Raw genomic sequence first — 24756 nt, forward strand, 5'->3', positions numbered from 1 at the left:
GCAGTTTCCAACTATTTGTTAAGAATGCCAGTTGACAGTTTTAGAGTCCAAGCTATGGCCCTGTTCAGACATAGCATCAAACTATGAGTAAATTAATCTGGGAAGCAGAGAATCATGCCACAGATGATGCAGTTTGGCAACCTCTGGCTTCTGGAAAGTGGAACCCCTCTTCTTCCTAGTCCGCCCAGGAGGCATCCCAGCAAGCTCTGTTCTGCTCATGTCACCAGAGTGTGGGCAAGATGTCAGCATGTCAGAAAAATGGCAACTATTGGCTATGATGTTAGATGGGGTGTGTTCAGTACAGCATTGATCACCCATGGCATTGATCACCCACCTTCAGCAGGGCAAAGACATTTTAACCCTTTCCTCGCACCACAGAAATTACAAGAATTCTGAAACTACAGGGTCAAGCACAATTATTAACACCCCAGGATGCCAAGGGGCACTTCTGGATTGTAATGTGGTCCTGGGGGGCATATGCTGAACAGCAAGAGAGAGATTTGGGTGAGGGGGTGGTGGGTTGGTCCTGAGTGATTGGGAGAAGAGAAAACCACCAGAAAAATTGATGCCATGTCATATCTGTGCAGCTGCTTCCAGAGCCTAGGGCGAATCTCATGCAAATTAATTGTGGCTGGTGTTTCCAGAAGCTGTTACCTGCCCGGAAAGGTGGTGCCTGGTGAAGCAATGTGATTGCCATCTTTGGTTAGGAGGAGTAACCTGGATTTTATGCATCCAACATTAAAGAGAAGGGGGGGATTGATACATGTAGTTTATGATTGCTGGATTTAAAAGGACAGTCATGAAGACTCCCATTGGTAGTGATTGCAGTGCAAACGCATACCCCACCATAGGATGGGAACCTACAGCCAGCAAGTGGACTCTCCCTAGGGGGAATCTGCTTGCCACATTGGAATTAAAAATCCAGAAGAATGGATTCTTGCTGTGAGCATCCCTGTGTACCCCTTGTGAGGGTCCTCTTCACAAACAGTCTTCCTAGTTGGGGAGGAAGGGACTTGAGGCTCCCTCCCCTCAGAAGAGGGGATTGGGCCCCTCTCTTCCCACTTTTAATGACAGAAGTTAGACTTCACAAGCTTTCCCTCTACTTTTCCCCATGTGTGTGCAGTATGATTTTTGCTCTGGGCATCACTATCAGGGCGGTGTGTGCGCATGTTCTTTCAGAATGGGGCATTCCTGAATGGTATCCAAAATTAACTAAGTGGACACTAAAAAATCTATTGTGCATGCACATGAGCATGATGTCACAGGAACACCACACTGCACCTGGCAATACCACTCCTACCTCTTGGGGACTTTCCCCCCACATAAACACTCTTCTATTTTAGTTTGACAATGGGGCAAGGGTGGGGGTTGAGGAAGGGAAGAAGACGAAGGGGGTGTTGTGCAAACCACTTGAAATTGTGGTTGTTCAATTTATGGTTGATTTTCCTTTGCAGGAATGCATTTGTAAGAAACTGACCCAGACAGCTCACATGAGAGGAATGATCGCTGAGTCATCCCTCCCTGTTACCTGGCAATCTGACTGGATTTAAACGTTATTAAAAAGGAAAAGAAGAATCTCTGGTAGATTGTATCACTGCCACCAAGTGCTCCTTGGTTATCAGAGTTCTTTTGACAGGGATAGCAGAGGCGTAACTACTATTAGGCAGGGGGAGGTGGCTGCCTGGGGGCCCCCACACCTCGAGGGCCCCCCCAGAGGCAAGTCACATATGAAGTGAGTGTGTGTGTATCAGCAAGGGGCCCATTTTGAAGTTTTGTCTCTGGGCCCACTCCAGCCTTGTTACGCCCCTGAGGGATAGGATTGCTAAAATGTCCCATCTCCTCTTTACTTTTCTAGCAGGCAAATATAAAAATTTGGTACCAATTATATTTGCTTAAGTGGAGCTGTATCCAGCTGTTTGGGGGCATGTGGACTAGAGGATTCCCCTCCCACTCTCCCAGAGTCTTATAAGCCAGTTCAGGATTTCACGCATAGCGGTTGCAAATAATATTAATTTAGTGGTTACAAGAGTATTAAAAATGCTCAGATTTCTCAGGTGATGCTTAACTTGTTCATTACTTGACTGAAGGTGAAGACAGGTAATTGCAAAAACAGATACTTGGGAATACAATGCAACACACACACAAGAAAATAGCTTCTAACACAAGTCTTACTAAAACACTTTCTCCTAAGTCTAACATTCTGAAGCCATAAGCCTTGACTTCCTTCCCTTGGACCTTACCAGGACCAAAGTGAGACCAATCCCTGGAATTTCTGACCCTCAGAGATTTGCAGAACTCACCCTGCGAGAATCTGGCAAGATTCCATTACTCTTCTCTCGCCTGGGCACACCCTTCTTCCCAGAAGCCTCTCTGGAGCCCTCTAGTCCCACCCACCTGGTTAACCAATTGTGTCATGACCTAGGGTCTCCAGTCTGTCAATCAAGGTCACCTGCTTTCCACCTCTTAACTCCATCAGTGCTGGCTGGCTGCCCACTACAGCATTCCACTACAACAGTCTTGGATGCCTCTTAAAAAGGCAGAAAGGAGGTGAGGCTATATGTTCTGAATACCTTAAAACAGATTTCTACTTGCAATTTGTAGTGGCTAAAGCCAGTCATTTGTTACCTGTCGACCAGTATTCAGCCATGCAAGGCACCCCATGTAGTGCTGCGCAACCAGACAACACACACAATACGTTTGAAGAAATGGCTTCCCGGGTGTTGGGTCAATGACAGGGTTCCTCGCATGTGTCTCTTTGCTTTCTTTAATTGGAACCTGTCACAATATTTTCAATAGCTATTCTAAGAGGAGGTCCTGCATGGCAGGCATCTCACCAAGGGGTGTGTTGCAGGTTGCTCACCCAGTTCAAGCCTCAATCCCTATTGGCACTAAGCGCAGCATAAACCAACGACCCTCTTCTTCAAGTCAGGCTTGGCCTGTTGAAAACCTTTAGAACTTTGCATATACCTTCCTGCTTCCATCCCCAATCCGGCTGCTTTGCATGGTGGTGCCAGTGCCATTCGTGGATGGTGAAGCTGTCATTGAATGTTGAGACTGCATGGCTGATGGCAATTTCCCAAGCAGACAGAGGAGCAGGGCACGGGGCATTAACATGGCCTCTTCAAGTGAAGAAAAAGGAGGAGCTATGGGGTGACTGCCTCGTGCACGCAAAGCCAGCAATATGCAGGAAGGGTGTGGTCACCAACCATGTGCACTCAAAGCAAGTGTTGTGCATACCCCGGCCCTCATGGCCATTTTAAATGTTGCTACTTTCTTTTAATCATGTCAGCTTGAACACAGACATTCTTTGTACCAGCAGCTGTGAAGAAGGAAAGCACTGAAAGATTCACGAACAGCCTTGCCGATTTTAACAGCAGCTCTGAAAGCTGGATTACTAGAATCCTGAGTCCCAAGTTAGTTACTTTGATGTTTTGGAGCCATAGCCTTTGGAAGAATGAGAACAAGTCTGCAAAATTGTTATTTCTGATACACTGTTGAAAGATACTCCTCCAAAGGCCTGGCATATGTGCCCTGTAGGGGAAATAACCTGGTTGTGACACCACCCCTCTCCCCTTACCATCTTAACCCCCCACTCTGAAGCATTAAGAAAAGACTTGATGGCCAAAGGGCCCGGAAAGGCTATTTGGCAGCTGGTGCTTTTAAATCAAACATTTTTCCCCTCTCCCCCTTTCCTTCTCAACTCTCCCTTGCTTGGTAGACTTGCTTTGTGGGTAGTGAACAAGGACTCAACATTCATTGTGATTTTTGAAACTGATTTCCTCAAGAAAACCTACAAAAGACATCCCTAGTCTGATTCCTTGTGTCTCCTCACACATCCACTGGCCGAACCCTCCCTGGTTTTGACAGCCTAAAGGTGCAATGACACATCAGAGTGATCCCTTGGATGATGGTTCGGAAGCACATCAACAACTTGGTGCACTGGCACATTGGAGAAATCCCTTGAACTCAAAAGTCCTACAGTAATACAAGCAGCATGGAATACAGGTGGGACATATGTGTGGATGGAAATCTCCCACATAAAAATAAAGCCATGCAGAAGCCCTCATTCTTCTGATGATAGGATGGGGGAACTGAGGGCGATTGAAATGTGTGTGGTTAGAAATGCATCCATTTGTTTGTGATACCTGGACTTAATGCGTTTGTGCACTAAGCACTGCAGTGATGAATTGTTGGAGACCTCCCCTGCTTTTTCTATCTTGTCCTCCCATCCTCCCCCCCCTTTTTTTTTGCACTGAGGAACACATAAGGTACAAAACACACAGGGGAAAGTGGGCTTTCTCCAATGTTGTTCTGTCTCTTTAAATGCACGAACTCTAGGATCATGACATCCCTGTTGCCAAATAATAGCAGAAGGAGTAAGGAGATGGTAGAGGGTGGAGCACCAGCTCTGAGAGGTGGCCAGCGAGAAACACAGACACCTTAGAACTGACCCATTTCTTGGTTGCTGTGAGCCAACCTCTCTATAGTTGCAGGAGGGGCTTGCACACAAAACCCAGGTTATAGTGGCAGCAGAATTCGGATGACACAATAGTACCTTTGAACCTTAGGTTTCAGCAGGAAAACTCACTACCACATGAGGGTTCAAATTATGGTTTGGGAACAAAAACAGAATCACATTTGGGTGATGAAACCATGGCTTCACGCATTCGGATGATGTGGCACATTTACCTCTGGTTTGGTATTATGTCCGAATGTGGCCTACCTTATGCTATTTTTTTTTTTTTTTGCCTTATACTTGTTGGTTTATTAATAAACAATATGTGTTTCATTTTCTGTTGCATTAATATTTTACAGCTAAAATTGCAGACATAGCAAGTTTGCAGGAAATCCTTTCAAGCTAGAATTTAAATGAAAAAATGAATAAGGTATTTCGTTGCCTCTGAATCTATAAAAAATGTGCAGATGAGATAATATATTTAGGATTAGTATAGAAAGTTGGATAAAATAAAAATCCCCAGATGGAACTCCAAGTACTTGTAACACTTTTCTATGCCTAATCTAAAAAAGGTTTTATTTATTTTGTAGCCAACCAAAAAGTAAGTAGAGGCAGAGGAGAGACGAGGTACAAAGGATTTCTCAAACCTGGCTCCCCAGATGTGACGGCAACTTCCATCATGGGGGTGTTGAGAATTGTTCTCTAACAACATCTGGGACCCATGCCTGAGTACCCCTGATGTAAGTCTATTTTGGAACATTTACTCTAGTAAATATATCAGTTGCTATAGAATAGATGGGACCATCCAATACATACTGAGCCCTTTCTCATGAGCAGTGAGAAAGGGCAAGAGGGCTAGCAGGGAAGAAGCCTTAAAAAACTTACCTCCCTGCAGATGATCTGGTTCTTTCCTATGGGCAGGCAAATAGCCCGTCCAGACAATTACCAATTTGCTGCTGGTAGCTCCGAGGGTCCAAGCTCCACCTCCCAAAGCTCCATAATGCACCACGTGAGTGCACGGTGAATTATGTGGTCCCCCTCCATTCCCCAAAGCCAACCTGGAGCCCCGCAGTCAGCCAGCCCTGGCTGCAAGACGATCACAGCAACAAGGTCAGGAGAGCGCTCACTCTTCTAACCTCATTTTGGAGGCAGACTTTACAGCTGGGTTTGCACACATGTGTGGATAGCTACACTTTCTTATTAATGTGGGTCCACTTTTATTTATTTATTGTACAGATTCATATCCCACCATTTAGAATTCCAGAATTCCTGCCCTACCTGATGTGCAAGTGTAGGAGCCATAAGGCTCTTGGGGGAATTTGCCTGCCCCAGAAATAGTACTTGGCTAGCAAGCAATTTTACAAATTTTATGCTGTGTTGCACTTTGAAGTACAAATTATCTAGATCGATAGAATATGTTCCCCAACATCACAACCATGTGTATCTTGAAATGTGCAGATCACTTCAAGTCTCAGATTGATGTTTTGTGTATTCCACAGAGAGACTTAATCATTTCACAATTTCAGACTGTAGCTGCTAATTCCAAAATGTGAGAATCTGCCCACAAATCAACCAAGCATAAACAAGGCAACATTTTTAGATACCATAGATGGTTGTAACTTGAAGCAGTTCAGACTAGAAAATACAAGTTGTCCTTGTAAGAACTATTTTTCCTACTTTCACTATCCTTACAACTGGACTAAATTTGGTCCAAATTGATTAGGCAGTTCACAAGTTAGCCCACTTGCACCTCAAACATTCATTCATCTGAATGAACTGGGGTGGATGACATCATCACAAACTATGTATTTGTGGTGTCACTATGTAGCCCTACACTTGTATCAAATTTGGTTCACATTGTTTAGGCAATTCACAAATTAGTCCACTTGCATCTCAAATGTCCACGTGTCTGACATCTTGAATCAGGGTGGATTTATTTGTTTGTTTGTTTGTTTATTATTTAACATATTTTTATACCGCCCAAAACTTACGTCTCTGGGCAGTTTACAACCAGATTAAAAACAAAGATAAAACGTTAGTTAAAAACAAAAAAACAAAACAAAACAAAAAATTTAATCATAGCAATTTAAAACAATTTTTAAAAATGATATTCTAAAAACAACATAAAAACAATTTTAAAAATATCCGTTAAAAGCCTGGATGAACAGATGTGTCTTTAAAGACTTTTTAAAAATTGTCAGAAATAGGGAGGCTCTTATTTCACTAGGGAGCGTATTCCAAAGCCTCGGAGCAGCAACGGAGAAGGTCCGTCCCTGAGTAGCTGCCAGATGAGCCGGTGGCAAAAGCAGATGGACCTCTCCTGATGATCTCAATGGGCGGAGGGGTTCATGATGAAGAAGACATTCTCTTAAATACCCAGGGCCCAAGCTGTTTAGGGCTTTATAGGTTATGAGCAATACGTTGTATTTTGCCGGGAAACATATCGGCAGCGCCAGTGTAACTCTTTCAATACAAGAGTAATATGGTCTCTCCTAGATGACCCAGAGACCAGCCTGGCTGCCGCATTCTGGACCAACTGTAGTTTCCGGACTACATACAAGGGCAGCCCCACATAGAACGCATTGCAGTAATCCAGTCTGGAAGTTACCAGCAGATGTACCACTGTTTTGAGGTCATTTATCTCAAGAAATGGGCGCAGCTGGCATATCAGCCGAAGCTGATAGAAGGCACTCTGGCCACTGCCTCAACCTGGGATGCCAGAGAGAGACTTGGATCCAGAAGCACCCCTAGACTGCATACCTGTTCCTTCTGGGGAAGTGTGACCCCATCCAGAACAAGCAAATCAAAATCATCTCTCAAGTTCCGACCCCGCACAATGAGTACCTCCGTCTTATCTGGATTCAGTCTCAGTTTGTTATCCCTCATCCAGCCCATTACCACCTCCAGACAGGCATTTAGGGAGGTTATGCCCTCTCCTGATGATGGAGATATGGAGAAATAGATTTGGGTGTCATCAGCATACTGATAGCACCCAGCACCAAATCTCCTGATGATATCTCCCAGCGGTTTCATGTAGATGTTAAACAATATCGGAGACAATATGGAGCCCTGAGGGACACCATACAGAAGTTCAGATATTGAAGAACAACAGTCTCCAAGGGACACCAACTGGAACCTGCCTGAGAGGTATGAGCAGAACCACTGCAGAGCAGTGCCTCCCACCCCCAACCCCCTCAGACGCTCCAGAAGGATACTATGGTCGATAGTATCGAAAGCCGCTGAGAGGTCCAAAAGGACCAACAATGTCACACTTCCTCTGTCAATTTCCAGTTGGAGATCATCCATCAGGCCGACCAAGGCAATCTCCAACCCATAGCCAGCCCGAAAACCAGTTTGAAATGGGTCAAGGTAATCAGTTTCCTCCAAGACTGTCTGGAGCTGGGAAGCCACCACCCTCTCAATTACCTTGCCCAGCCACGGAATGTTGGAGATAGGCCTGTAGTTACTCAGCTCTGTGGGATCCAAAGTAGGCTTCTTTAGAAGCGGTCTAATAATTGCCTCCTTAAGACTAGGAGGCATCCTACCTTCCCTCAGAGAAGCATTTGTAATCTCTACCAGGCCTTCTACAACAACCCCACTGCAAGATAATATAAGCCATGTCGGGCAAGGATCAAGAGAACAAGTGGTGGGCCTCACCATTCCAATCAGCTTGTCTACATCCTCAGGAGTCACAAACTGGAACTGATCCAACCTAACCACATAAGAGGAGTTGCTGGACACCTCCACATCAGACACTGAAGTAATTGTGGAGATGGAATCTAAGTCGGCCCGAATACGAGAGATTTTGTCCACAAAGAATTCATTAAACACATCACAGTGGGTGGTAGATGGTTCCAGATTCCAATTCAAGGGAGAAGGGGCACATACTAGCCCTCTCACAACCCTGGACAACTCTGCCAGATGTGAACTTGCAGAAAAGTATTGCTTCTTTGCCGCACGTATCGCCTGAGCATAGGTCTTCAAATGAGCTCTACATTGCAGTCTGTCGGATTCAAGCCGAGACTTTCTCTACCAGCACTCCAGTCGTCTACCTCGCTGCTTCAGCCCTCGTAGTTCTTCTGTATACCAAGGGGCCAGTTTTGAAGCGAGTCAGAGTGACGCTTAGGAGTGATCATGTCTACCGCCCTGGTGAGTTTGCTGTTCCAATTCTCCACCAGGGCATCAACAGGATCGCCGACAGAGCCAACACTAAATCCCTCCAAGGCTTCTTGAAATCCTATAGGATCCAATAACCTTCTCGGGCGGACCATCCTAATAGGTCCCTCGCCCCTGCGAAGGTGCGGTTTGACTGTGAGTCCAACCTTAACCAGATGGTGGTCCGTCCATGACAATGGGGAAATAACAGGATTCCCCACCCACGGAACACCACCCTGATCAGAGTGAAAAACCAAATCAAGCGTGTGACCTGCAATGTGCGTCGGTCCCTAAACCACTTGAGATAGGCCCATAGTTATCATGGCCACTATGAAATCCTGAGCCGCCCCGGACAAATTGGTCCCGAAATGGACATTGAAGTCCTCCAGCATCACAAGCCTGGGAGACTCCAACACCAAACCCGAGACCAAGTCCGCCAGCTCAGTTAGGGACTCGGTTGAGCAGCGGAGCGATTGGTACACCAACAGAAGTTCCAGTCTATCCCTGGTCCCCAAACTTAAGTACACACATTTGATATGGTCAGACACTCTAGCAGGGATCCTGGTAAGGGAGATATTATTCTTATAGACCACAGCCACTCCACCTTCCCACCCGTGGTCCCTCACCTGCTCCTCAACAGAGTACACTGCAGGGAGAAGCTGGGACCACACTGGGCCCCCAGCCTCCCCCAACCAGGTCTCTGTAATACATAACAGGTCAGCACCTTCATCCAGAATCAAATCATGGATGGTTTCTGATTTGTTCTGGACCAACCTGGCATTACAGGGGAGCAGTGCCGACCACCCTTGGAACTTCACCTTGCTCCTCTGTAATGCCAGGTTGGTCTGGAACAAATCAGAAACCATCCATGATTTGATTCTGGATGAGGGTGCCGACCTGGTATGTATTACAGAGACCTAGTTGGGGGAGGCTGGGGGCCCAGTGTGGTCCCAGCTTCTCCCTGCAGGGTACTCTGTTGAGGAGCAGGTGAGGGACCGTGAGCAGGTCAAAGAGCTGGCAGAACAACCGGAAGGGGAAACAGCTGTTAGATTTCTATGTCCCCTTCCCCTGTAATGACCCATTGACCTGCCAACATTACTTCTTTGGTTTCCCACCACCACCCGGATGGCTGCCTCACAGTCAGTGGACATGCCCCCTCTCTCTCCATCTCCAGGCAAGCCCAGACACATTCTAAAAAATCCTCAACCAGGACTAATTAAAACAGAAGCCCCATTATTAAATGCCCACGACATAAAATATACCTGGTCCAAGAGGCCTGGCCTTCGCCCTCGCTGTCCCCTGAGGTGGCTCCCCCAAAGGGGCAACCCCCTTTGGTGTCGCCCCTTCAGTGGCGACCCTGCCGGTGATGGGCCCACCTCCACAGGCAGAGTTCCTATATAGGGTCCGAGATAGCCCCTCTGGTCAGCTGGTAGCAAGAACTGCTAACTCAGTCCTGGCCCTGATCCTGTGAAGCAGCCACTGCCAACTGCTAAAGGCCACAGTTCTGCAGGTCAGGCAGTGGGCTGGCAGGTGGATTCGCCTTCTCCCCCCACTCCTGCAGGTATATGTTCAACACAGCAGCAGCAACAGCAACAGGCAGACAGCCCACACCAGTCTCTCACCCTGGGGGCTGTGTAGGAAGCAGGTGGTCTCTCCCAATGCTGCAGGGCTTCTGGCGGAAGCCAGAATGGATGACATCACAAACAACACCACTGAGATGTCCCTGTTGTCACTCATTACAAATGCACCAAATTTAGTTCATATTGGTTAGGCCGTCCATGTTAGCCCTCTTGTGCCTCAAACATTCCTGCATCTTGGTTCAGGGTGGATGACATCGTTACAAATGACACCATTGAGGCATTCCTATGTGTTCATACAGCTGTAGCAAATTTGTTTCAAATCAGTTTGGCAGTCCACAAGTTAGCCCACTTGTATCTCAAAAGTGTATGTGTCCACCATCTTGAACTGGGGTGGATGATATCACCATGGATTATGCTGTTGAGGTGTCCCTATGTGTCCCTAGAACTGTAAGCAATTTTGTTCATATTGGTCTAAGCACTGTGAAGTTGATGGGGGGACCACACACACAGAATGCTGGGTGATCTCATAAGCCTACGGAAATGTAGGCTAACAAGAGCCACACATTGAAGTTGTATGGCATAGGTGCCATCACATACATAGGCTTGTGTTTATACAGAGCCATCATCTGAATAATGTTATTTGTATTTTGTGGATTTTCATGAATTGGACCTCTACCCTCAGATTCTGGAGGAAACACCCATGTCACATTGTGAGGCAATTCACACAGACATGCAAAACCAGGCTAAGGAAGCCTAGCTCACTAATTGTGAGAAGAGCCTCACAGACGTGCAAAACTGGGCTAGGCTTCCTTAGCCTGGTTTTTAGTGAGAAGAGGCATGAGGGGGTTAGCAGGGAGAGTGGGCTCAGCCCGCTCTCCCTGCAGATGAGCAGGGCAGCAGCCCTGGGTGGCCGGATCGGCCGCCCATACGACTGCCGGTTCTGTTATGGAGCCGACAGGGGCTGGGAGGATCAGAGGCCGTGCAGCCCCTGAAAGCTCCAGCATGCCCTGCGTGAGCACACAGGGCATGCTGCGCAGGGCATGCACAGGGCATGCTGGAGAGACCCCCAAGCCGGGAGGCTGCTTTTCAACCTCCTAGTCGGGGGTTTCCTCATGAGTAGCCATGGTGTGGAGCCGCGCCACAGCAACTCACGAGCAGAAAAACCGGGTTTGTGGACCGCTCGCTCCACAAACCCAGTTTAAGGGGAGGGGTAGTTTGGCAGGTTAACCGCCTGGAGGCTACCGGGCTCTCCTGTGAGCCCGGTTGTTCTCACGGTCAGGTGGAATCGGGCTAGGCTCCCCTAGCCCCATTTTGCCTGATCATGGGAATAGCCTCTGTGTGTACCACTTGGAGTGGGCCCAATCCTGCCAGCACCATGGTGGCAAACCCACCTATGGAGTCTTCCTCTAAAACAGTGGTTCTCAATGTGTGGGTCCCCAGATGTTGCTGAACTACAACTCCCATAATTCCCAACCAAAGGCCAATGGGGCTAGGGATGCTGGGAGTTGTAGTTCAGCAACATCTGGGGACCCACACGTTGAGAACCACTGCTCTAAAATGAGGTTAAGGGAGCAAATGCTCCTTTAACCTCATTTTTCCAATCGTTTGTCAGCTGCGGCTGCAAGCAGCCACAGCTAGCAGACTCGGGGAGGAAAGGGGGGGATTCCTATAATGCATTGCACACTCACACGGTGCATTATTGGAGTCCCAGTAGGTGGGGCGATGCGTCCAGGCACCCTGACCCTCAGAGCTACTGGTGCGAGCCGGTACTAGTTTAGGCGGGCAATCCGCCCTCCAAAGGAAAGAGAACTGCTCATGTGCGGGGAGGTAAGCTCATCAGGGCTTCCTCCCCACTAACCCTATTGCCCTTTCTCACTAGTCATGAGAAAGGGCTTATGATGCTATGCATGTGACAGAGAAGGCTATATACTCACTCTACCATCATGTCAGTATGGTTAGCATGTGAACCAGTTTTTGCTGGCCATCATACAATTGCTTAGAACAGGATGTATCGAAAGCAACAGCCATGAAACAGCATAAGTCACTAGTCTTTCACAGCATTAGTATGTAGAAAATATTTATGACTGGGAATCCTGAGACACAGAGATTAAAACATGTTAATGAAAAAGGCAATGTTTTTTAGACTAAACATGAAACAAAAGTGAACACAGAAACTTTGACAAGTACATTAAAGTAAGTCATATATTCTAATAGCAAACTCATGTAATTGAGTGCGTATTAGTTCGGAAGAGAAATGGGGGCACCTGAAAATAAGGTATTTGTTTTTAGAAATGCAGACTGTCTAAGAATGCAGAAGAATATAACTTGGTAAATTAAAAGAAAAAACAAAACGGCCAAGTGAGCTTCCGGGACCTCTGCTTCTAAGATCTTACGGAATGTTTAGGGCCTAGAGCAGACGAGGTACAGCATGGGCTGATATGGATGATACAGTCAGCCCACATGATTTAACAGAGGAAATGCTGAGAGAGTGACATCTGTTGCAGATTTCCTTATATTCCCAGAGAACTCGTGTTTGGTGTGGTATAAAAATGTGATAGATAGATAGATAGATAGATAGATAGATAGATAGATAGATAGATAGATAGATAGATAGATTCCCCTGGCCTTGTTAAACTAGTATTTGGAGTATGTGTAGATTGGCAGTTCAGATTATAAACCCTGCACACACAACAAAGGAACACACTGAGAGGATGTGGGATATTAATTAAAGACAGTCACAACAGGCATGCTCTCAGTACATCTCCCTTTTAATTCTGTGGGCTGGAAAAATATCATCTGAAGCAGCCCAAGGTTAAGGTGTCAGTTGTGGGGGGAGAGAAAATGAAGGGTAGGGGGGAAAGAGGATTGTCCCACTCAAACCCTTACTACCCACTGTAGTAAGTATCCCAGAAAGGAGGATTAGGCTTGGAGAGAACTGTCTCATGAGCTTTAAAAACTCCCCTATCTGCAGTCTACAGAAATGTTTCAGAATACAGATGGAGGGAGGAAAAGCACTGTAGCTACTAATTCCAAGATATCAGGCAGATGCACATGTCAAGTGGTACAGAAATAAAACAAAACTGAAATCAAATGTGTGAATCTCTCCAGAAATTAACCAAGCAAATGTGAACAATACAACAAGCTCACAATCAAAAGGATCCTGGTTAAAAAGATCAGCAAGTCCTGCAGAACTGAATATGAGAACACAGAATTTCATGGCAGTCTTGGTCAAATCACTCTGGTGAACAAGCATTTAATAAGGCTGTTCACATGCACAGCCAAGAGTGGGCTAAGGCAGCCAAGCCTGCTCTTGCCTGTGTGTGGCCAAGCGGCTGCTGGGGGTGCCGTGGTGGCAAACTCTCCTGCACAGCCACCCTCTTAAATGACCCAATTACCCTGCTCGTGTGCAGTGCTGGCTGCTTTTAGCTGGCACTGCAACAGTGATGGGTGCCCACCTGTCACTGCCGGATACCCATAATGCACCCCGCACTCTTGTGATGCATTATGTGATTTCAAAGGGCCAGGAGAACACATCCTGACCCTCCACATTGCTGAGGGCTGCCTGTCGATAGTCTGGACGGGCAATCTTCCCACCCAGGGAGCAACGAGGGATCATCTGCTGAGAACGTAAGTTTGAACAGCTTTCCCTGCCTCCCTCCACCAAGCCCTTTTCCTTGATTGTGAGAAACGGCTCAACATCTATCCTGGTTAATTGCTGGGTAACCGGAGTGGTCTGACTAGGATCGTCTTGAAATTCTGCTTTCTCACAATCAGTTCTGAATGTGCAGTACTTGCTGATCCTGATTAACATTTTAACAAGGATGCATATGATTGGGGGAATAGCTATCCAATCATAATAGGTATCCTAGAAAGGGTGATGAGGCCTGGGGAGATCTGTGTCATGAGCCTTAAAAATTCTCCTATCTGCAGTCTACAGGGATGTTTGAGGATGGTTAAGGGCAGTGGGAGGAGAAGGACATCTTTTCCCCCTCCTGCTTTTCAGCTCTCTCGCCATTGCCGTATATATAAGTGCTGTATTGCACAACAAGGGAAGGCATCCAGCAGGAGGAGGAGAAAAACGACTCCTGAACAGAAACCACCCTTTTAGGGATTGGGAATACATGTTGTTGCTGTTGTTGTTGTTACACACTGATGTAGACATCTAGACACAATTTGCAGATGATGGTGACTTTTCTCCCTATTTTTATAAGCAAGCAATTTCATGCTTCCTACAAGATTGAGAAGTGAAGGATAATAGCTCAATACTTTCACTACAGAGGAAACTAAACTGCCATGGATTGCAATTATCAACCAAGTTCAAGAGGATTATTTGATGATAGACTGATCTTCAATATTCACTGGAAGGATTTCAAAAAGCCTGTGTTAATGATTTGAAGAGGTCTTGTTCTGGCAATATTTGAACATCCAAAGCTTTTCTTCTTCTTCCCTGTAGGCAATAGTTTATAAACTGAAAGAAAAAAGACATTAAATTTTAAACTGCGGGCTCACTTTTAAACTTAAACTTATTCCTATATCAGCTGAAAATCTCTTTCCGTTTAGTACACCTGGCTCTCCTAGGATTAAGATTAAAACGTTTGCATTGATTTGCCAATAATGCAAACATGAATAGCCTTGACCTGATCCTAAATGAGGGTAGCATAAATAATGAAAGCATTTTTGTACTCCATTTTATTCACTAGTTAGTATGCTAGTGAGCTCCTCTGCGAGAATCAATTTTTTCTCTATTTGAAGCCAACTTCCAATCTTATTTGCATCTGTGAAAATTTAGCGGAGTGTCTGAGCTGGGCTGACGTCAGGGGACCTCTAAGCAGCACAACCGCAATGGCCCTTTTTAACCAGCAAGGGGCAAAATATACAAACAGAGCACCCCAAAGTTCTTTGCCCACATGACTTATTTATTTATGTATCTATTATTTAAAACATTTATATTATTTGATCCTTGGACAATTTCTACTGTAGTAGATTGCACAAAATCCAATCTTTGTTCACAAGTAGGCCCAGTTCACCTCCTGGATCCCAGAATTTTGGTTGTTTGAAACTAAACATCAGACAACAATATCCCGCCCCTCTAGCACACTACTGCTTGAGGCGGCTCACAACTTATGCAAGGAAGTCAAGCTGTGTGCCAAATTCTTGGTCAAGGTTCAGTGTGTGACTAAAGGACAAATTTATCATTCTTTATTAGTCTTGCCCAGGAATATTCTCCCTCTCCTCCTTATAAGATCATAAGGTCATTCACACAATAAAAACTATGTTTGACCCAGGTTTGGGAGCTGTGTGTTCTTCCAATTTTTGGTTGTGCAGAAGCAAGGAGCTACCCAGGTTATCCTTCTACCTTGCTTCCACACACCTGACAATTGGGAGCAAACTCAGCTCTCAAACCCGGGTGAAACATTTTTTGATTGTGTGAATGACTTCCATATCTTTATATTTTGCATTTGATACAATTGTGACAAATAGATAATAAATACATCAGCACTTGCTTAAGGATAGAGGCACAGGGCTATTTCTAAATGCAGCTTAGCTACTCCCCCAGTATAACAACCTGTCACTCAGAACTGTATAAACTGTATAAATTTTGTTTCAGTCACAATGGATATGCCTTAAGATATTAATGAACACAATGTAAACCTTTCCCACATTCCACAAATTAGAGTCCACTGATTCTCATGGGAAAATGTGTATAAAAATAAGACAATGGTAATACCTAACTCACATGTTAAAAATTCTATATATGCATTGCCTCAAGCCTGCATACTGCTCCACAGGTTTTTTCTCTCTCCCAAAGTCCTTATCTATTTATTCTTTTTGATGAAATACATCCAGAACAGAGAGAGCAACATCTAAATCCCATGGTTATTTTGCTTGCATGCAAAGGGCTGGGGAGTTTCCAAGCAGAGTGTATGTATACTGGGGGGTGGGGAGATGAGGCAGAATGGACCCATAGAAATTTGCAGATTGTATCACTATTTTTTTTTAAAAAAATGATCTGAACTGTTTCCATATGCTCATTACCTGACGGTGCTATTTTTTTAAAAAAAAAATCACTCATGTTCCACTGGAGAATTTTAACATATCCACATTTTCCAAACAAAGCTTTGGAAGACAAATTCATAGCCATAAGTATCAGATCCAGCATAGCTGAGTCAAGTGCAACCATGAGCAGACGTTACTTATGAATTATGGGAAGGGAAACAACTCAAGAGCATAGGAAGCTGCCTTATACTGAATCAGATCTTTGGTTCATCTAGCTCAGTATTGTCCGGGCTGACTAGAAGTAGCTTATCCAAGGTTTCAGGCAGGAATCTTTCCCAATCCTACGTGGAGATGCCAGGTTCTGAACCTGGGACCATTGCACCCAGACCCAAGGAGACACGGACACAGAAGTATTATGGAGGAACTGGTCACTTTATTAGGGGTACAAGGTTTTAAGACAGTGCCTGCACAGGCACGGCAGCTGGGGTTGGCATTCAGAGCAGCAACAGTGCGGGCTCGGATGGGGGGGGCACCACGTGGCCACCCCCGCCCTAGAATCTCATGGCACAGACACCTCGGCTCCAGGCGGCCCACCTTCCAGAAGGGGGCGCCCTTCGTTGCCGACCTAAGGTCAGGACCCTGCAATTTACATCACCTGTCCGACGCTGTAAAGCCATACGGAAGGGTGTCGGTTGCAGGGAGGTGGGAGCAAGGCAGCATCCCTGATCTGTAAAGCCTCAAGGGATCTGCCCCTCCACCTTACAGCTAAAGCTTACCTAAGGTGCCGCACCGCATCAGCCGCTCACCTCCGCACTGTGCCCGCTAACCCCGTGGTAAAAGTGACCACAAGCTTTTCCCTGGCTAACTAATCAATCCTGCTAAGCAACCTTGCTACTAACTGGTATAGGTTGAGGCAGGCGAAAAAAGGTGCACGCTAAGGCCAATCAAGCGTATACCCAAAAAATTCCTGCCCGGCCCCAAACGGCGACCAGCAAAGCCCAACCTATGCCAGAGGGAGGGAGGGAGGGTGCTCGGTCAGGGAAGGACTGAGCCGGCACAGGCCTGCTGCCGGTTCACTGCTGCTAGCCCCGCCTCCGAGACGGAGCCGGGCCAATGGGAGCTAGCTCCCAGTGCCATGTGCTCCAGGGGGTGGGGCTGAGGGCAAACAAGCCGCGCAGCCTAGAGCGGCTGCGATCGGCTGGCTTGCACCCAGACCCAAGGAGACACGGACACAGAAGTATTATGGAGGAACTGGTCACTTTATTAGGGGTACAAGGTTTTAAGACAGTGCCTGCACAGGCACGGCAGCTGGGGTTGGCATTCAGAGCAGCAACAGTGCGGGCTCGGATGGGGGGGGCACCACGTGGCCACCCCCGCCCTAGAATCTCATGGCACAGACACCTCGGCTCCAGGCGGCCCACCTTCCAGAAGGGGGCGCCCTTCGTTGCCGACCTAAGGTCAGGACCCTGCAATTTACATCACCTGTCCGACGCTGTAAAGCCATACGGAAGGGTGTCGGTTGCAGGGAGGTGGGAGCAAGGCAGCATCCCTGATCTGTAAAGCCTCAAGGGATCTGCCCCTCCACCTTACAGCTAAAGCTTACCTAAGGTGCCGCACCGCATCAGCCGCTCACCTCCGCACTGTGCCCGCCACAGCGGGCGTCAGCCTAGCTTGACGCCCCGCCACCCCACAGGCCTAACAGCACTGTTGCCAACCCCAGCCGCAGATCGTCTAAGAAATACCTCATACCAAGGGGGGACAAGTGCACCCCATCACCCCTGAATAACTGGGGGAGCGAGAACGCGATGTCGTTGTGTGGGATGCACCCACCCCCCTTTGAGGCGATGAAGTGTGCCATGGCCGCGTTCACCCCGCGCCTAGCCCTATCTACCTTGTTCTGCTTCACCGCCCCCCTCCAGACTCGCCGCTGAGTGATGTCAGACCAGATGACCACCAGCCCCGGGCACCAGGAGAGGGCGACCACCAGGTCCTGGGCAATCTGTCTTGAGAGCGAAATGCCAGACTGGTCCACCAGGTCGTTGCCTCCAAAATGCAGCAGCAGGACATCCGGGACAGGATTCCCTTCCAGGAACTCGTGCAGCATCGGCAGGAACTGGGCCCTCCGCATGCCCCGCCGGCCAAGCCACTCCACAGTGGCCCAACGCCCCAAACCAAGCTGGGTTCCAGGGTCGGCGCTCTGCGCCCACTTGCGTGCCCAGAAAATGAAGGAATGGCCCAGTATGAGGACTCTTGCGCGCTGCCCGGCCGCCCTCGGCCCAGCCGACTGAGGCCCTGCGCAAGAGGAGAAAGCGTTAGGAGTGGCACAAATAAATGGTTCGTGGGTGGGGGTGGGGTGGGGCAGAATTTATGCGCCCATCTACCGCACGTATCGGCGGTAAGCCGCTGACCGCCACCTGCCCAGCCGCCGGATTTCCGGGCCCGAATAACCCATCCGAGCAGCCATGGAAGCCGCCCCAATCCGAAAGGAGTGGGGGGCCAGATCCTGGGTAGGCACCCCCGCCGCCACAAAGGCTCTCCTCATCACCGCCCAAAACTGGAATTGGGTCACGTGGCGCCCATTAGCGTGGATAAAGAGGCACCCCATAGCTGAACCCCTGGCCTCCGTGTAGTCCTCCAGTGCACGGACTGGGCACAAGCCCGGGTCGCCAGCGGCATGCAGCGCGACACTCTGCCCCTTGCCTCTCTGATCTGTTTTTGAAAACCTAAGGTGCAGTACCACCCGGGAAGCACCCACGGTGAGGTCACTGAATTGAAGTACCCTACTCGTGGGGCCGCGCCTGCTCCTGGGGAACATCTCTCCAACCCTAAAGGCCCCGAAGAAAGCAACCAAGGCTGCCGCCCTGAACAGGACCTCCTCATAAGGAGACGCACAAACCCCAGCAAGTTGCCGCAGTGCCAGCTGCAGCGCCTCTGGGGTGACCGGCCTACGTCGGTCAGGTTGCACGGGCGTCTCCCTCGCCCAGCCCTCCAGCATGCGCCGGACCCTGAAGTCCCCAGAATGGTCGGGGAGGCCCCTTGCTTTCCCAAAGAAAGCCAGCGCAGCCAAATGGCCGGCCATGGTGCTCACCGCCAGCCCCTGGGCACGGAGGTGCACCAGGTACTGCATCAGCTGTTCCAGCGGCACAGGCCACACATGGACCAATCCTACCTGAGCTCTAAACTGCAGAAAGGCCCTGACCCTTTTGTCGTAGGCAACCCGTGTCCTGGGCGCTATGGAGGCTTGGATGGCCCTAAACGCCTCTACATCCCAAGGTTCCACAACCATTCGGGCACCTGCTCGGGCTCCTTGGCGGCTCCAGGTGCCAGCTTCCGGAAGCGCTGCATCTGGAAGCGAGACAGGGCATCTGCCACCTCATTCTGCACCCCTGGAACATGCTGGGCGGTGAAGAGCGTGTTATGGCGAAGGCATGTTAGAACCAGGGCCCGCACCAGCCCCATCACCCTCTGTGATTTGGAAGTCTGGCTATTAATAATCTGAACCACGGCCAAATTATCGCACCAGAAACGCACGACCGAGTCCTTGAAGGACTCGGCCCAAATGTGCACCGCCACCACAATGGGGAAGAGTTCGAGGAAGGTGAGATCCCTTGTGATTCCCCGTTCCGACCAGCTGCCCGGCCATCGTTCCGCGCACCAGCGCCCTCTCAGGTACAGGCCGAACCCAAGGCCGCCCGCGGCGTCTGACTGAACCTGGAAGTCGGCCTCGAGCAGCTGGGAAGAACGCCAGAATGACACCCCATTAAAGGACTCCAGGAACCTGAGCCAGAGCCCCATATCCTCCCTCATGGCGGTAGACACCCTAATGAGGAAATGGGGTCGATTACACCCCACCATGGCATCACACAGGCGCCTTAGAAAGGGGCGGCCTGGAGCCACCACCCTGCAAGCGAAGTTCAGGTGGCCAACCAGCGATTGCAATTTGCGTAGCGTTACCTTCCTAGCCTCTCTGCATTCCCTGAGCAATTCCCTCATGATGCTGAGCTTGTCCCCGGGGAGGCGTGAGAGCTGTCCCACCGTGTCCAGCTCTATCCCCAGAAATGTAAGCTTCGTGGTCGGGCCCTCTGTCTTGTCCTTAGCCAGTGGCACCCCCAGATCCCCGCAGAGTGCCCTGAATGAGCGCAGTAAGTGTAGGCATTGGCCAGAGCCCTCCCTTCCTCCGAAAATAAAGTCATCTAAATAGTGAGCGGAGGAGCGTAGCCCCGCCCTCCGGCGCAGTGCCCATTCCAGCATAGAGCTGAAAGCCTCAAAGGCCGCACAGGAGACCGAGCATCCCATGGGGAGGGCTCTGTCGATGTAAAATCCCCCTTTAAATGCGAAGCCCAAAAGGTCAAAGTCATCAGGGTGCACGGGCAGGAGGCGGAAGGCGGATTCAATGTCGCACTTCGCCATCAGTGCCCGAGGCCCGCAGCCCCTGATCATGGCCACAGCCTCATCAAACGATGTATACCGTACTGAGCAAAGGTCCGCCGGTATCCCATCGTTAACCGAGTCGCCCCTTGGGTAGGACAGGTGGTGGATAAGCCTATACTCTCCCGGCGCCTTCTTAGGGACCACGCCCAAAGGGGATACCCGCAATGTTGGCAGTGGCAGCCTGTCAAAGGGGCCCAGCACCCTCCCCAGAGACACCTCCTTGGCTATCTTTTTCGCTACTATGTGTTCCATCCCCCTAACCGATTTTAGGTTGCGTGCAAAACTATGGACCCGCCTGGATTGGCACGGAATCCTAAACCCCTTCACAAAACCGTCCTCAATATAGCGTGCGCGCTCCCTGTTGGGGTAGTCACGCAGCAGCCTCCGGAGCACCGGGATTTTAATTGGGCTGGGGCCCTTTTCCAGCCGTGGCTGCTGGGCCCTTTGCCCCTCCCGGGCCTTGGTATCCCCCTTTTCCCCTAAGGGCTTTGGCCCGCTGGCAGTAGATACTGGCGTGCCGCCCACCGCAGAAGCCACAGTCATGCCGGTACTTGCACGGGGAGCGGGCACACTTCCCGTTCTTGTTAAATTCCCAGCACACCAGGGGACCTTGAACCCCCTGTGCGCCTGAGGCCGAAGCCGCTGACGCTGCCGGTGTTTTGGAAATGAGGTGCCCGCTGTCGGCGCGCTCGCCAACCAAGGGCCTCGCGGGTGTCATAATCTGAAGCCATAACTCGGGGTGCTGCCTTTCCCAGGATATACCCGCATTGCTGGAGGCGCGCTCGCGGAACGCTTGGTCGTAGCGCTCCCAGGCATTACCAGCAAAGTCCATGAAGGCTCTGTGTATAATATCAAAATACTTAACAAGAGCGGGGCCCCGCTCTGGATATTTCTGCATCAGAACACCCATGTAGATTGTGTACCCCGAAACCCAATTTGCCCAATTATGCTCAATGGGCTTCCGCTTTGTCCTCTCCTTGTCCTTCCCCTGGGACCCCTCCTTCTCCAGTGGCTCCGGCTCCTTGAAGAGCAATTGGAACACGTCAATGCACTCTCCTTTCCAAATCCGTTCCTTAACTGCTGGAAGGAGGTGGTCCCCCAAGGGTACGGGCCCATCCCCAGTATGCCAAGCAGAGCTGAACTGTGCCGTTGGCCCCTGGGTGGGCAAAGCAGCGCTCCCCCCTTGCCAGACCTGATTACAGGTGGCGTGTGGAGATGCCCAGTTAACTGGCCCTGGGAACCACCCGTATGGTCCGTAGGGGGCGCTAAAGGGCAGTCCCCACGGCCAGGCCCCCTGTGGGGACTCACCATTGTCGTCCCTGCCGTCTCCTGGTCCTGAGTCCGCCGGTTGTGTCGTGATCCCCGCTGGTTCCTCGTGGGCAGTTCCCGCCGCCGCCTCCAAAGCTGCTAGACGGTCAGCAAAGCCCTGCATTAGTTTTGCCTTCTTTTCCGCCCTGTTTGACTTTTTTGCATGTGGGGGCACCCCCGAAGGCCCCCCGCCCGCCTTGTCGCCCTCTAGAGTGGTGCGCTGCCTCTCAAGGGCCTGCAGCCGTGCTATAAACGCCCTGATGGCACCCAGTTCCAAATCGCCCTCATCGTCGGAGGAGGATTCGGCGGGTGCGTTTGGCCTCTTAGGTGGCCGCGTTGGCTTGCCACCCTTCTTGGCTGGAGCCTTCCCACCCTTTTTAACTGGGGCTTTCTTAACTGGGGCTTTCTTAGGGCCCATGTCCCAAAGGATGAAGCTTATGGGCCTGTACCCTGCCCTCAAGTGCGTAAACGAGTGACCTGGCCGGCGCAAGGCTGACTGAGGCCTACGCTGGCAAGGAAGGCCTATGAGTCACAGCGCCTGCCCCACCTAGCCGTGGTAAGGCCCAGCCCCACTGAAAGGCCCCCAAATGAAGCTTAGGCCCGGCAGGGGAGGCCCACGAGCCCACCAGGGAGGCCTAGTCAATGCAGGCCCCCAAAATGGGTGTGTGGGGGGGGGTTAGGCCCTACAGGCCCGACAATAAAGGCAAAGGCCGCCCTTAGCAGAAGGCCTAAATGGGCCCTGGGTTGAAGGGGTTCACACAGTTCAAGCCAACACCCCCAACGTCCAATCAACCCTCCCCCAGATGACCGGGTTAGTCAATTGCCCCCCCGCTGAAGGCCTGGTGCGGCCTACTGAGGGCCTGGGGCGGCCTGCTGCCCTCACTCGATGCTGGGCAGCTTGGGCCTGCCGGGGCCTAGAAGCCCTTGTGTGGAGAGGCCCGAAGATCAAAGGCCGTTCCGAGGAGGACTTAAAAGCCTCTCCTGTGATCCCCCCAGAGCCCGTTACCACAGGCGGCCGGGCTACAGAGGCCCTGGCCGCCCAGCCGCTCCAATCCGCTGCTCGCTCGAAGGGCCGCTGCACTGCTCCCCGACGTTCCACTCCCGTGGGCCTCCTGCTCCGGCTTCCGATTCGGGTACCCAGCCAGCCACGTGGAGGCCCCGAAGCCGAGCAGCAGCACGTCCTTCCTTCTGCTCGGTCAGGGAAGGACTGAGCCGGCACAGGCCTGCTGCCGGTTCACTGCTGCTAGCCCCGCCTCCGAGACGGAGCCGGGCCAATGGGAGCTAGCTCCCAGTGCCACGTGCTCCAGGGGGTGGGGCTGAGGGCAAACAAGCCGCGCAGCCTAGAGCGGCTGCGATCGGCTGGCTTATGCCAAGCAGAGGCTCTATTACTGAACTACAGCTCCTAGGAAGCCCCTGCACTCACAGATCTTTCCTTCCCACAGCCATAACAGAGACGAAAGTTTGGGCAGTATATAATTTTGACAAATGAATGAATGAATGAATGAATGAATGAATGAACAAATAAATAACAGGAGCCATGTGTGTTTGTAGTTCCTACCTCAGCTGGTGGTGGGAAAATCAGAAGGGCCTCTGCAGATGACTACAGAGGACAGGCGGCTTCATTCAGTGGTAGTAAAGTAAAGTACCTGTAAAGTGTACCATCAAGTTGATTTCGACTCGTGGTGACCACAGAGTCCTGTGGTTTTCTTTGGTAGGATACAGGAAGGGTTTACCATTGCCTCTTCCTGTGCAGTATGATATGATGCCTTTCAGCATCTTCCTATATCGCAGCTGCCCAATATAGTACCAATGAGGATTCGAACTGGCAACCTTCTGCTTGTTAGTCAAGCATTTCCCCGCTGCGCCACTTAAGGGGGAGACTATATGAACACACATGGGAGGGGCAAAACAGATGAAAGGAATTAAGTTTCTGAAGCCATTTAGGAATGTGGCGGGGAGGGGGGAGAGACTAAGCCTTCACTGGATTGCACTAAAGACTGGGACAACTGCTTTGAAAAGGCAAGATTATCTTAGAGGCACAGCCATGCCTGCTTGTGACTGATGATCAGACTTCAAAAGGCACTCTGCTGCCCAGCTCTACCTTGTGCTCCACCCCTTCAAGGAAAGTGGAGGGGAAATGAACTTTCCCCACTCTGTACAAGGCAGGCTGGGCAGTGTCATTACAACAGTTACTACACCTGTTGACTTAGTTTACAATATAAAGCTTTGGGTTTGGAAGAGGAGTAGTCAGCATAGCAACCAAGACTCTTCAGCATGTTTCAGTGGATATTTATTTAGTTGTTATATTTCTATACTGGCAAATCATAAAAGCTCATGGAGTTTTATAAACAAAGAATAGTAGTTAAAAACAGTCAGAACATTCAGAACAATTAAAAACATCCACCCAAAGCCTGGTAAACAGGTGTGCTTTTAAGGCCTTCCTAAAGATCACCAGAAATGTTAAGTTTCTAACTTCAGCAGGGAGTGTATTCCAAAGTTCAGGAGCAGGTACGGAGAAGGCTCACCACCAAAACAGCTAGCAGCAACTGCAGGAACGCCTTCTCTGATGACCTTAGTAAGTGGTGGGGATCATGCAGAACAAGGTGTTCTCTTAAATACGATGTGCCTGGGACATTTAGGGCTTTTTAGGTAATCATCAGCACTTTGCATTTCACCCAGACATTTACTGGCAGCCAGCACAACATTTATAAGACAGGAGTGATATGGTTGGTCCCTTTGAGTCGTGGCTGAGGAATGTTTCTCTAGTTGGAGTTTATGTCCTACATACAAAGGCAGCCCTACATACAGCACATTGCAGTAGTCAAGCAC

The 24756-nt window shown here is 49.6% G+C and overlaps 1 protein-coding gene across 1 annotated transcript; it reads right to left on the reverse strand.

The window, feature by feature from the left end:
• Positions 1-16599: 16599 nt before the first annotated feature.
• Positions 16600-21907, reverse strand: LOC128327776 (uncharacterized). The gene is made up of 2 exons (XM_053257017.1): positions 19483-21907; positions 16600-18480 (listed from the first exon to the last, which is right to left on the reverse strand). Exons 1-2 carry the CDS (start codon positions 21160-21162, stop codon positions 18091-18093), a joined length of 2070 nt encoding a protein of 689 aa, XP_053112992.1. The 5' UTR covers positions 21163-21907; the 3' UTR covers positions 16600-18090.
• Between the last annotated feature and the right edge of the window lie 2849 nt (positions 21908-24756).

The sequence above is a fragment of the Hemicordylus capensis genome, chromosome 5, assembly GCF_027244095.1.
Source record: "Hemicordylus capensis ecotype Gifberg chromosome 5, rHemCap1.1.pri, whole genome shotgun sequence".
Classification (NCBI taxonomy): Eukaryota; Metazoa; Chordata; class Lepidosauria; order Squamata; family Cordylidae; genus Hemicordylus; species Hemicordylus capensis.

What these genes read in the sequence shown, in the direction of transcription:
- LOC128327776 (XM_053257017.1), bottom strand. Translation starts at nt 21,162, where the DNA reads ATGACTGTGGCTTCTGCGGTGGGCGGCACGCCAGTATCTACTGCCAGC. An exon ending in CCGCCAAGGAGCCCGAGCAG is followed by an intron (nt 18,481 to 19,482) that starts GTGCCCGAATGG and finishes CCTCTTGCGCAG; the next exon opens with GGCCTCAGTCGGCTGGGCCG.